The 12,972-nt window shown below is 36.5% G+C and overlaps 1 protein-coding gene across 2 annotated transcripts in view; it reads right to left on the bottom strand.

Annotated features, from left to right (window-relative positions):
* Positions 1 to 12,972, bottom strand: part of LOC119069385 (neuronal acetylcholine receptor subunit alpha-7) — a 60,286-nt gene that overhangs the window by 8,522 nt on the left and 38,792 nt on the right. Inside the window, exons 10-11 of one of the 2 annotated variants that reach the window (XR_005086318.1) lie at positions 7,202 to 7,329; positions 6,796 to 7,035 (exon numbers count right to left, since the gene is read on the bottom strand). Coding sequence is in view for 1 of the 2 variants with exons in the window: in XM_037173440.1 (XP_037029335.1) it covers positions 6,919 to 7,035; positions 7,202 to 7,329 (245 nt within the window). In the remaining variant the exon portion in view is untranslated. The remainder of the gene's footprint in view (positions 1 to 6,795; positions 7,036 to 7,201; positions 7,330 to 12,972) is intronic. The other variant, XM_037173440.1, reaches the window with a different exon arrangement.

The raw sequence follows: 12,972 nt of genomic DNA on the forward strand, positions 1-12,972 counted from the left end.
TCTGGAAAATCGGCTCAGAAATAAAATGTAAAATGAATTCGTATATCGTATGCATACAAAACTAAATGCAAACAAAACAAAAACGAGCCATCAGAACAGTCGGAGCGTTTGCTGCGACTGAGCCCCGTACGAACCCGTATATCTATTGCGTACGTGACGCTAGTGCGTCTGTCACCCTACTTTGACCGTAGACCTATTGCACCCGTAAACGTAGTTGAAGTCAAATTATTATGAAATGTGTACATCTTAGAAATTGCGCATAGCGCAATTACGAAGCCCCATACGACGTTCCTTTCAAATGTAACACAAATTTCAAGTTGACCTAAAATTTTAAATTATTGAGAGGCCTAAGGCCAAGTTACGGCCTTAGTCCAACGACCCAAATTTATTTTTTTTCCAACAGTATTCTATTCGGCCTTCGATTACCTTCCAAATGAAACAAAAATTAGGAAAATCGGATGAAATTTACTCGAGTTATATGCAAAATACACTCAGGGTCGAGTAGCGGCCTTAGTCCCAGGACCCAAATTTATTTATTTTTTCAACAACATTCTATTCGGTGTTCGATTACCTTTCAAATGAAAAATAAATTAGGAAAATCGGATCAAATTTACTCGAGTTATGTGCAAAACACACTTAGGGCCGTGGAGCGGCCTTAGTCCAAGGACCCAAATTTTAAATTTTTTTCCACAACATTCTATTCTGTGTTCAATTACATTTTAAATGAAACAAAAATTAGGAAAAAGGGATGAAATTTACTTGAGTTATATGCAAAATACACTTAGGGCCGAGTAGCGGCCTTAATCCAAGGACCCAAATTTAATTTTTTTTTTCAACAACATTCTATTCGGTGTTCGATTACCTTTCAAATGAAACAAAATTTAGGAAAATCGGATCAAATTTACTCGAGTTATATGCAAAATACACTTAGGGCCGAGGAGCGGCCTCAGTCCAAGGACCCATTCAAACATTTTTCTCACCACATTCTATTCGGTATTCAATTACCTTTCATATAAGACAAAAACTAGCAAAATTGGATGATATTTACTCGATCTATACGCAAAATACGCTTAGGACCGAGGAGCGGCCTCAGTCCAAGGACCCAAATTTAAAACGTTTTTCTCACCACATTCTATTCGGTATTCAATTACCTTTCATATAAGACAAAAACTAGCAAAATTGGATGAGATTTAATCGATTTATATGCAAAATACACCTAGGGCCGAGGAGCGGCCTCAGTCCAAGGACCCAAATTTCAAACATTTTTCTCACCACATTCTATTCGGTATTCAATTACCTTTCATATAAGACAAAAACTAGCAAAATTGGATGATATTTACTCGATCTATACGCAAAATACACTTAGGGCCGAGGAGCGACCTCAGTCCAAGGACCCAAATTTAAAACGTTTTTCGCCACATTATATTCGGGCTTCGATTACCTTTCAAATGAAACAAAAATTACGAAAAAAGGATGAAATTTACTCGAGTTATATGCAAAATACACTTAGGGCCGAGTAGCCTTTCACTTCTAGGGCCCTAACTCACGGTCCATTCACCCGATTTTAATAAACTTTTTTTTCCTGGATCGGTATCGACAATACCTATCTTTTGCCGTTTCATTTGCATTTCCATCGTTTTTTTTTTGCCGTAAATATCCCCAAAAGACCTTAAAGCACTTAGGCGGCCCTAACTCACGAAGGGCCGACCCAAATATGCCCATCTTCGAACTTAGCCTCACTATTTTGACTATCTTTCAGGGAAAAAAAAATTTTGAAATCGGATTTGATTTACTCAAGATATCGACGTGACGGACAGACAGACGGACAGACAAAATTTTTATTGCGGATTCGTTATCTATGAACATAGGCAAACACTTTGCCCTTACCGTCTGCTTCGAATTCCATCAATTACACACGGCATCGTAATCCTATAAGCCCCTTTGTACTTCGTACGGGGCTAAAAAACGTTGAAGCGCATAGGAACGAACCTAGTTCATATTTCTTCAAAAAATTTTGATTCCGAAAACATCACAAATGCTACATTAGTGATACCACTGCTTGGGTGACATGCAACTTCTATTAGTTTACTGAATATTTGTTGATTTTCTTGGTGTTTTAATAAATTTTGTGGTGAAGGGAAGTAAATATGCAGAGCGGCATGTGATTTTTCTTGCGAAAAGAGTGAATAAGTGAGCGACTTTTAATTCCATGCTTTTTATTATTTTTGTTTTCGAGAATTTTACATAAATTAGCTCATGTATGTGCGTATTTACTCAACCCACAAATTTATGGTATCAGCAATAAAACAATAGACATATCGATTTCAGCGTTCAATAATTCAAAACAATATTTCAAATGAGGTATTTTTCCTGTGAAAAAAGAACTTTCCTTCACTCGGGGGTGGAAGAGCTTTCCTTTACTTGGTAGGGATTGAGCTTTCCTTCACGGTCACAAAAAGGTGCTTCATGTAATGATCACTTTCCGTGGGGGAGGAGTGGAGCGGGAGGAAATGTACATGTAACTACAACTTTCCGGGTGGTTAGGCAATAAATTCAATTTACTGGTTGACTCACATTAAAATATAAATAACACTCTTCAAATGTGCGTTAAAACGTTTAAGCGTTAATTATATTTGCCAAGCGATATTAGACGAATAAGATATATGTTAGAGACATGTCAATCGAAAACAAATGGCTTATTTTAACAATTTTTATTAAAAAATGTCAAAATATTACTTAAATATTTGGTTCATTCTAAAAACGTTACAAGTTTTATATATTTTTCGCTTAAAAAACACTTTTTGACCGCAAACCTCGATGAAAAGAAGGCTTTGCAATTCGCGTATAACTATCACTGTTTGCAATGTGTCAAAATTACTTAACTAGAAGAATAATTCAAAAATTACACTTCAGGTTGTTGTCTCGTTTTCGCTTATGTGATAAAATAGAGTACACACAACACACTTGTCACTATCAGTCTCGGCAAGCCTCGACTTCTTCGTGACAAGTGTATAATATATATTTCCGAGTGGGAAATTCCAACGGACTAAACTTTTACACGAAGTGAACGTGAACGGAAAGTATGAAATGAGGCTATATTCGCACTAGGAGCTCAGCTGGTTTTGGTTAATTCGTCTAAAGGCAAAATATTTATTACCAGATGGTTTCCGGCTGGCCTACTAGCGCGTACACTGTGTAAAGTAAACTGTACAAGTACAAGTAATCCAAAACATACTACGAGACAGAATGGTTTGTGCGAAAAGGCACATTAAAAAGGGTGTGCGTTTGTGGATCTGCTGGCGAATCTATGTAAAACGCAAACTGCATCACATATTTTAACAGTCATTTGTAAAAGTAAATTTTTAACTATGAAATGCATCACGGGATCCCATTTTGTCTCAAGCGATTTTCTGGAATATCTTATTTTCTTTGAGGTGGACACGACCCTGCTTTTATTCTACTTTCAATTCTCGATTAATCGTGAATAGTTTTCTAATAAAAACCAATTCTCAGTGAAACAACTAGATGCTATAAGGCTTCAAAATGGACATTTTCCGAAACGCAGAACTAATTAGTATTTAAGAAAACGCAATATTTCTTGTCGAAATTGTACAAATTCAAAAAATACAATAAATGGCGTTATCCGATACTTTCCACGTTTGCCTGGCTTGGCAAATGTTCAATCCAATCACAACTATACCAATCGTCTGCTTGCACTTTTTCCATCCAACTCGTTCGTCGACCGATTGCCTGAGAATACGCATCGAAACCACCAGTCAATTGCTTGTCTGAATGCCACCAATCGAATGTTTATTGAATCACCGGATCGAAAGCCTGTATTTATGTTTATCGATGAATGTTGTTACGTTGATAATTGTTCCGTTAACCGACACCAGCAGATGTTGAGCCACGCAAACGCTTCACTCGCGTAAATCGGATGCGTTTTACACAAGTGTCAGTATCGACAGGCGGACAGACGGACTGATTCTTTGCTAATTTCACTTATATAGACAGAGGCCGTGTGCTCATCGATACACGCCACAACTCTAACATCCTTGATGTACGAAGCTGCAGAGGACCGAACATTGACTCTGACCACTATCTGGTTAGGGTGGTCTTTCGAGCTAGGATCAGGGCTGAGGCTAAAAACAGAGAGGTGGTGAGGAGATTTGACACCGATAAGCTGAAGAACATGGACACAAGCAGACTGTATGTGGAGAAGATAGAGGAACGGATAATTGCAGACATGGAGGCAGAACCGGCAGCAATTAATGATACATGGAGCAGGATTAATCAAGAAATAGAGAGTGTTGCAACAGAGACCATTGGGTGGAAAACTGGAGGTATTCGAAATGATTGGTATGACGACGAATGTAAGCTTGCAACACATGCGAAGAACGATGCAAGGTTGAGGACTCTGCAAACTGGAGCAACACGGTCAGCCACATTAGAATATCGAACCAAACGTAAGGATGAGCGAAAACTTCTCCGAAAGAAAAAAGCAGAAAATGAAAGGAAGGTTTTCGTTGAAATACAAAATTTAGCAGAAAGAAAGGACACAAAAAAATGTACCAAAAAGTAAAAAACATTAAAAACGGATACAGTCAACAGCCCCAACTGTGCAAGCATTCAAATGGTGTAGTACTAGCAGAGGAGAGACAGTGCATGGAAAGATGGACAGAATTTTTCAAGAGCCTGCTATGCCAGAGTAAAACAGTAACAACGGAAGAAGTAGCGGAACCGGATTCACAATCGAACGCACAAGGTGTGACGGAACCTACACTGGAGGAAGTTAGGGCTTCTGTTCTCAAGCTCAAGAATAACAAGGCCCCTGGATCAGACAATCTACTCGGAGAACTTTTTAAATATGGAGGTGATGCGCTGTGTGCACAGTTACATGAGCAGATTGTGATGATTTGGGAACGTGAAGAAATGCCAGAAGAATGGGACTTGGAATCATTTGTCCAGTGTATATGTAGCATGTATGACACTAACACTAATGTAATCCATCACATCATCGCATATGATTTATAATGTGGTTAATAAAGTCAGTCGACAATTGATACTCTTTCAATAAGCACGTTACAGTATAAGAAGGGTGACAAATTGGAATGTAGCAACTACATAGGAATTAATCTATTGAACACAGCGTACAAAATATTTGCGGATATTTTACGGCAGCGTCACATGGCGTATTCGGAACCAACAACTGGTGAATACCAGGGTGGATTCCGCAATGATCGCTCAACAACAGACCAGTTGTTTAGCATCAGGCAGATCATGGAGAAATGCAGAGAGTTCAATGTTGCTCTACACCATTTGCTTGTTGATTTTGAAACGGCATATGACAGGGTTTTTCGGAGGAAACTATGGAATGCGATGGTGGAACTTGGTTACCCCAAAAAACCTATTCATTTGGCTAGAATGACATTGTCACATGTGATAGCCAAGGTCAGAATTCGGAACAATCTATCTGATACCTTTGAAGCCTTGGCAGCTTTACTCTTCAACAGTGTTCTTGAGAAGGTGATAAGAGAGAGCGACGTGGAAACCAGTGGTACAATCTTCAGAAAGTTGAGTCAGTTGTTAGGATATGCTGATGACCTAGACTTAATTGGATGGAACATTGACATTGTTAAAGAGAATTTCACGAAAATTGATCTAAAAGTACTAAGAGTGAGCGACTGGAGGACGTTGGCGCGGAATAGGTCCGATTGGAGAAGATTGATGGAAGAGGCCAAAACCAATAGTAGGTTGTAGTGCCCGCCTAAGTAAGTAAGTAGACAGAGGCCGTAATTTTTAAAAAGCACATCGTTACCCTTTATGCACACAAAAACGAATAACATTTCTATAGCCGCCCGAATGCCCATAGGGCCAGTAGGGCATATCTGAACAAACACAATAGGTCTCCCGTTACTCATGCACTCACGGAGTCGAATTCGACGTGTTACAAACGTAGGTGTAAACTTATAAGATATCAGTTCTTCGTTAAGGTCGGAAAACACTTCGACCAAAGTCCAAGGACCGAAATTAAACCTTCAGCAACAACATTCTGTTCGGTATTCACTTCGCGTTTCAGTTCCACGTCAAACAATTCCTAACAGTTTCCAGTACTTCGTACGCTAGTAAGCGCTAGCCGCTATTAGAGAGTTTACAAATTTTACACTAGTGACGGCAGTAGCTACCATAAGGATTCCATAATTCTAAAAATTATCTATTCCACTAGAAAATGGGTGTGATTTCAGGATGTTGTTGTACTTTTCCACATTTTTGATCGGGATTGCGGTTTTTCGTTTTTCAAAAATATTTCTTAAACATATGTCATCAGAACTACACTTAAAAAAATTTACTTTATATCACATTTTCGTTTTCAACAGATTCTATGGTTTTTTGGTTTGTATCCCAGTATCGTTACATGTGTGCGACAAAAACTTCGACTGGGAAAAAGTTCAAATATTTCATTCAATATAACAGCTGTCAGAGTCTGTGGGACTAGAAATATCAGATCCTACATAAAACAAAAATGTGATATTAACTAATTTTTGATAGATGTACTACGTTTTCACGCACAAATGCAGTGTCCATTACTCTTAACTAAATAACTAAAAACAGTGCGTTGCTATTAGCCAAGTACAAAAATAAAACAAAGAAAGTTGCGTTGCAGTAAAACAACAAATTACTTAGAGGTAGATTTATAGAAACATAGACACATATAAAGACACCGTCTTCCAATTAAATATATATAGGGTGAACATCTAAATACGAGCAGTGCTTTATATATATATATAAACTTACCTCCAAGTGTTGCAATAAAAAATGTTTGATTCAACCGGTTTTTCAAACAGTCTTCGCTATTAGCAACGCTAATAAAAAGCGGCATTCTTGGCGGAACAATTAAAAATTTAGTCTTGTATTTACCGATAAACTGTTCGGTAGTAAGTCGGTTGATGTGGCAATGTAGCACCAATGCAACTGTGGTTGCAACGAAAGTCATCATCAATATCAAGTACGTTTGCTAACAGCGATTTTGATGATCTATTAAATTATTTTTATTTAAACAAAAAAAAAATTGTAAATTAAATTATTGTAAATATTTGTTTTTGAAAAGGTCGTTTTTTACTGGTTGCGCTTTGCAGCCTTTTTTCGCTTTTAAATAAAAAACCAAAAAAAAAAAATATTCGCGATCCCTGTGAATACTTACCTTTCTTTTAATTCCACACTTTGAATTTGTTGCGATTTTTTCTCAGCTTTTTCTAACTCATACGCTTCTTGGTTTGGACGACTCATTCGTAAAATGCATGGTAACCAATATAAAAATACGATACGAATCTAAAATTTGTAAGGGTTATGTAATAAAAAATATTTTTTTTAAAAATTGAGGTTGAGGTCTGGACCTGTATTAATTTAGGACTAACTCAAAAGACTTTTAAAAAAATTGAATATACGATTGAGTCAAGAAACATTTGACACAAAAAATTTTAGAAAGAAAATTATACCAAACTTCCATGGGCAAAAATGATCCCATCAACTTCCGGTCAACAACATATCAAACGTTTTTCTGTGTTTTTGAATGTCCCCACCACTCACCCTCACTGACATCCTCTCTTCGCCCCCAAAATTAAAACACTTTTTTTTAAATGCCCTATATTATTTACCCAGCAAAACAACAAACAGAATATTAGTCCAGACGCTTGTGTCACGAAAAGTGGTTCAGTTTTGTATGAAATTTTCAGATAATCTGAATCTGCCACTGAACTGAGTACTTCAGATTAAAAAATTTCAGACTTTCAGCACGGTGGGGCTGAAAAACTTTATTTTTCGAAGGTCGTGAACATGGGATATTTTTACTGAAAACGATGGACGGATATGCTACGAGTAATTATCAAGCGAAATTGAGATCCTTTTGCAGGGATAGCATATAAAATTTCCATGTATTAACTCTTTCATGGGTCATATGGAACGCTTAAGACACAGAAACACATCTAATGTTTTTTGTTTTTTTAAATAGGGATGGGAGACGTTCAAAATTATCGATAATATCAATCGATGGAAATTATCGATAATTGATTAATCATATCGTTATCGATAAATTAATAATTATCGATAATTATCAAATTATCGAAATTTGATAATTATCGAAATATCTATCGTTTTATAATTATTAAACATAATTGATACTATATTCGTGTCACAGATATTGGACGGGCGAGCGATTTCTTTTCTTCTTCTCAAATTGTTCTCCAACAATCTTGTAATACGGCAAGCTACTCTCTCATAAGAAGGAGGAAAGCACAAGAAATACTCATTCATGTAGACATAAGAATATTGAATAGTTCTAAAGCAGACGTCAGAATAGAATATGGTACTATTGATATTTTGATAATTATCGAAATATCGATATTTTGATAATTGCCAAAATCTCAATAATTATCGATTATCGATATTTTTTTGATAATTTTCGATAAAAAAAGTCGATAATTATCGATTATCGATAATCGATAATTATCGATTATCGATAATCGATAATTATCGATTATCATTTTCATTATCGCCCATGCCTATTTTTAAAGCCAATTGGTGGTATATGAATAGATGAAGCTCCTAACAATCATTTGAGACCCAATACATAATTATTTAGCCAAACGAAATTCAATTTGAATAGGTTCGATATAACTTCGAGTCTTTTCCCATTTGTTCTTCAAAAATTCTAATTTTTCGTTCGAAAATAGAAGCAAAACATTTACGTCAATGTTTAATTAACTCGACCCACAAATTTGCAGAAAATATATTAAATCTAACGGTTTTAACAACGAACAGGCTATGGAGTCTATTCATCACGAGTTCAAAACGTACTGGAAAAACTATCAGGTGGACCCTGCACACAAAGAATATACAAACTGTTTGTTAAAATCTGTTTTTGATATAAATTCTTGTCATTCTTAAGAAAACTCAAATGATGAATTGATCTTAATTTAATATTTTTTATTTTAAGAGAAAAATTATGGGAAAAACGTTAAATAAATGTAAATATTGTGGTTTTTTGGTTAAAACTAAAATAACTGCAAAAAAAGTGAGGAAATTAGAATTTTTGAAGAACATATGTAAAGTGTAAATCGATCGTTTCGAGATGATATCGAATCTTCTCAAATTGAATTTCGTTTGACTAAATGGTTGCGTATGGGGTCTCAAATGGATGTTAGCAGCTTCTTTCATTCACATACCACCACTTGGATTCTTAAAAAATCATTAGATTTGATTCTGTATCCCAAGTGTCCCATCAAAGAGTTAATACTTGGAAATTTTACATGCTATCCCTGCAAAAGGATTTCGATTTCGCTTGCTAATTACTCACAGCATATCCCTCTATCATTTTCAACACAAATATCCCATGTTCACGACCTTCGAAAAATAAAGGTGTTCATCCCCACCGTGACAGATTTCAGTTTGAATTCAGATTTGAAATCTGAACTGAATCTGAAAATTTCAGATAGTCTTTTTTCAGATTCAGATCAGATAAAAGCGATCTGTTGCGAGCTTTAATTATTTTACGAGGTATACGTGAAAGTGGCGAAAATAAATCTCCTCATATCTGTTGATTGAATATTGTTTGTGGAAAACAAGGCATCAGAACAGTCGGAGCGTTTGCTGCGACTGAGCCCCGTACTACCCGTAAACCTATTTTGCCCGAAACCATTATACGACCGTAGCCCTAATAAGCCCGTAACCCTTATTCGTCCGTTATCAAAGTGCTTCCGTAACCTTATTGCGTACTTGACATTATTGCCTATTATTCCAAATTAACTGTAAGTGTTCATCTTTAAAATTGCGCTTAGCGCAATTACAAAAGCCCGTACGAAGTACTTCTCAAGTATAAAAAAATCGATGTAATTTTACGAATCCGAATTTACAACTTTTTTTTATCAATTTTCTTTCGGTATTGAATTATCTGTCAAACGAAACAAAGCAAAGTTTGATGAAATATTCTCGATTTATGATCAAAAACCACATAAGGCCACAAAGCGGCCTTAGTCGAAGGGCTCAACGCCCAAATTTGAAAGTTTTTTCACCACGTCCTCTTTGTATTCAACTACCTTCCACAAAAAACTAAATCTAGCAAAATCGGATGAGATTTGCTCGATTTATGTGCAAAAAAACACTTAGGGCCGAGTAGCGGCCTTAGTCCAAGGGCCCAAACTTGAAACTTTTTTTGCCATCATTCTATTCGACATTCAATTATCTCTCTAATGAAGCAAAAACTAGTAAAATCGGATGAGATTTACTCGATTTATGTGCAAAAAACCCTTAGGGCCGAGTAATGGCCTTAGTCCAAGGGACCAAATTTGAAACTTTTTAGCCCCGTACGAAGTACAAAGGGGCTTATAGGATTACGATGCCGTGTGTAATTGATGGAATTCGAAGCAGACGGTAAGGGCAAAGTGTTTGCCTATGTTCATAGATAACGAATCCGCAATAAAAATTTTGTCTGTCCGTCTGTCTGTCCGTCACGTCGATATCTTAAGTAAATCAAATCCGATTTCAATTTTTTTTTTCCCTGAAAGTTAGTCAAAATAGTGAGGCTAAGTTCGAAGATGGGCATATTCGGGTCGGCCCTTCGTGAGTTAGGGCCGCCTAAGTGCTTTAAGGTCTTTTGGGGATATTTACGGCAAAAAAAAACGATGGAAATGCAAATGAAACGGCAAAAAATAGGTATTGTCGATACCGATCCACGAAAAAAAAGATATTTACTCGATCTATACGCAAAATACACTTAGGGCCGAGGAGCGGCCTCAGTCCAAGGACCCAAATTTAAAACGTTTTTCGCCACATTATATTCGGGCTTCGATTACCTTTCAAATGAAACAAAAATTACGAAAAAAGGATGAAATTTACTCGAGTTATATGCAAAATACACTTAGGGCCGAGTAGCCTTTCACTTCTAGGGCCCTAACTCACGGTCCATTCACCCGATTTTAATAAACTTTTTTTTCGTGGATCGGTATCGACAATACCTATCATTTGCCATGTCATTTACATTTCCATCGTTTGTTTTGCCATAAATATCACCAAAAAACCTTAAATCACTTATGTGGCCCTAACTCACGAAGGGCCGACCCGAATATGCCCATCTTCGAACTTAGCCTCACTATTTCGACTATCTTTCAGTGGGAAAAAAAATTTGAAATCGGATTTGATTTACTCAAGATATCGACGTGACGGACAGACGGACAGAAGGACAGACGGACAGACGGACAGACGGACAGACAAAATTTTTATTGCGGATTCGTCATCTATAAACATATGCAAACACTTTGCCCTTACCGACTGCTTCGAATTCCATCAATTACACACGGCATCGTAATCATATAAGCCCCTTTGTACTTCGTACGGGGCTAAAAATAATTTCTGTTTAATAAAAACATTTCTCAGACGTTTAGATAAAAACTATAATATCACATCCGTAAAAATCGTTTTTTAGACCCGTACGAAGTACAGGGGTCTTATAGGTTTACGCATACGTTTGTAACACGTCGAATTGGACTCCCTGAGTAAGGGGAAACCTATTGTGGTTGTCTAGAGATGCCAAATCAGTGAAAAAAAGTCCGTCTGTCTGTCTGCACGATAACTTGAGTAAAACGCATCCGATTTTGAAAATTCTTTTTTTCCCGTTTGGTAATGTCAAAAGACAGTCTAAGTTCGAAGATGAGTGATTTTGGATCGACCCCTCCCGAGCTGTGGCCCAATAAGTGCTTTACGATTTTTCGAAGATATCTCCGGACATTTAAACGTTACACTTGTAAGTGATACGTCAAATAAAAGGTATTTACAATACCGTTCGACAAAAAAAAGTTTATGGAAATCGGATGACCGACTCGTGAGTTAGACCCTTGGTGTGAAACAGGCACAGGGCGGCAAGCACTTTTTGCTTGTAGGTCGGCCACATTTGAACATATTTCGTCTGTTTTAGCTTTATTAGATAGGTATTGACCGTACCAATCAGAGAAAAAAAAGTTTTTGAAATTATGTTCTCTGGAGCGTGAGCTAGGTCTCTTGGAGTGAGCTCTTATCTGGCTACTCGGCCGTACAGTGAACGTGGAGTATTTTGTCAATATCTCGAGTAAATTTTGACCGAATTTCATGAATTTTTTTTTGTATTAACAAATGTAAAGCGTCGGTAAAATGTTCGGTCTCCTAACAAAATGGCTGCTGGTGGCCATATTGGATTTTATTAAAAGTGATATATCTTGGGTAAAATGGTACTTAGAGAGTTTCTGTTAACATGGAAATAATTTGTCATGTGTGTGTCAGGCATTCCATATATTCACCTATATTGAGCTATATACAGGCATATAGAGCTATATAATAGCATATTCATCTGTGAAATGTTTATTTATAGGAAAATATAGGTAAATATAGCGGTTTAAATAGGAATTTATGAAAGTTGACTTCGTACGAGGCTGTCTATATTGCCTCCGGCAATTTATTTGTATATGCTAACAAGGCAAAGAAAGATAATTGAAGTGATTTTAAAGGGCGAATAGCTTTTCAGTAGAGAATGAAGTAAAAGAAATGAAGAGTTTCACAGTAAAGGCTTTTGATACGAATAGGTGTTTCGTACGGGTCGGCGTTAACTATGTTTTAATTTTTTTTCTGAAGTAAAAGTAGGAAGGGTTTGAATATTTCTTTTATTGCATTACAAATAACATTTAGATCAGATTAAAATGAGTAAACTAGTAAACAAGCGTCAAACGTCAGGGCCTAAAAGATTAAAATTTAATTCGTCTAGGGATTACTCATTTGGGGATAAGTTCAAGAAATCCTTGAGGGGATTAAATTTAAATTCTAAAAAAGATTCGGTCGCGTACTGTTAATCCCAAAAAGATTTAGATCTAGGTCCATATTTTTATCTGTGCAGCTGGTGCAAAGTAACGTATGCAGACCAGTTCATTTTAGCGATTGTGATTTATTGATTTA

The sequence above is a fragment of the Bradysia coprophila genome (genome assembly GCF_014529535.1).
Source record: "Bradysia coprophila strain Holo2 chromosome X unlocalized genomic scaffold, BU_Bcop_v1 contig_292, whole genome shotgun sequence".
NCBI classification, from domain to species: domain Eukaryota; kingdom Metazoa; phylum Arthropoda; class Insecta; order Diptera; family Sciaridae; genus Bradysia; species Bradysia coprophila.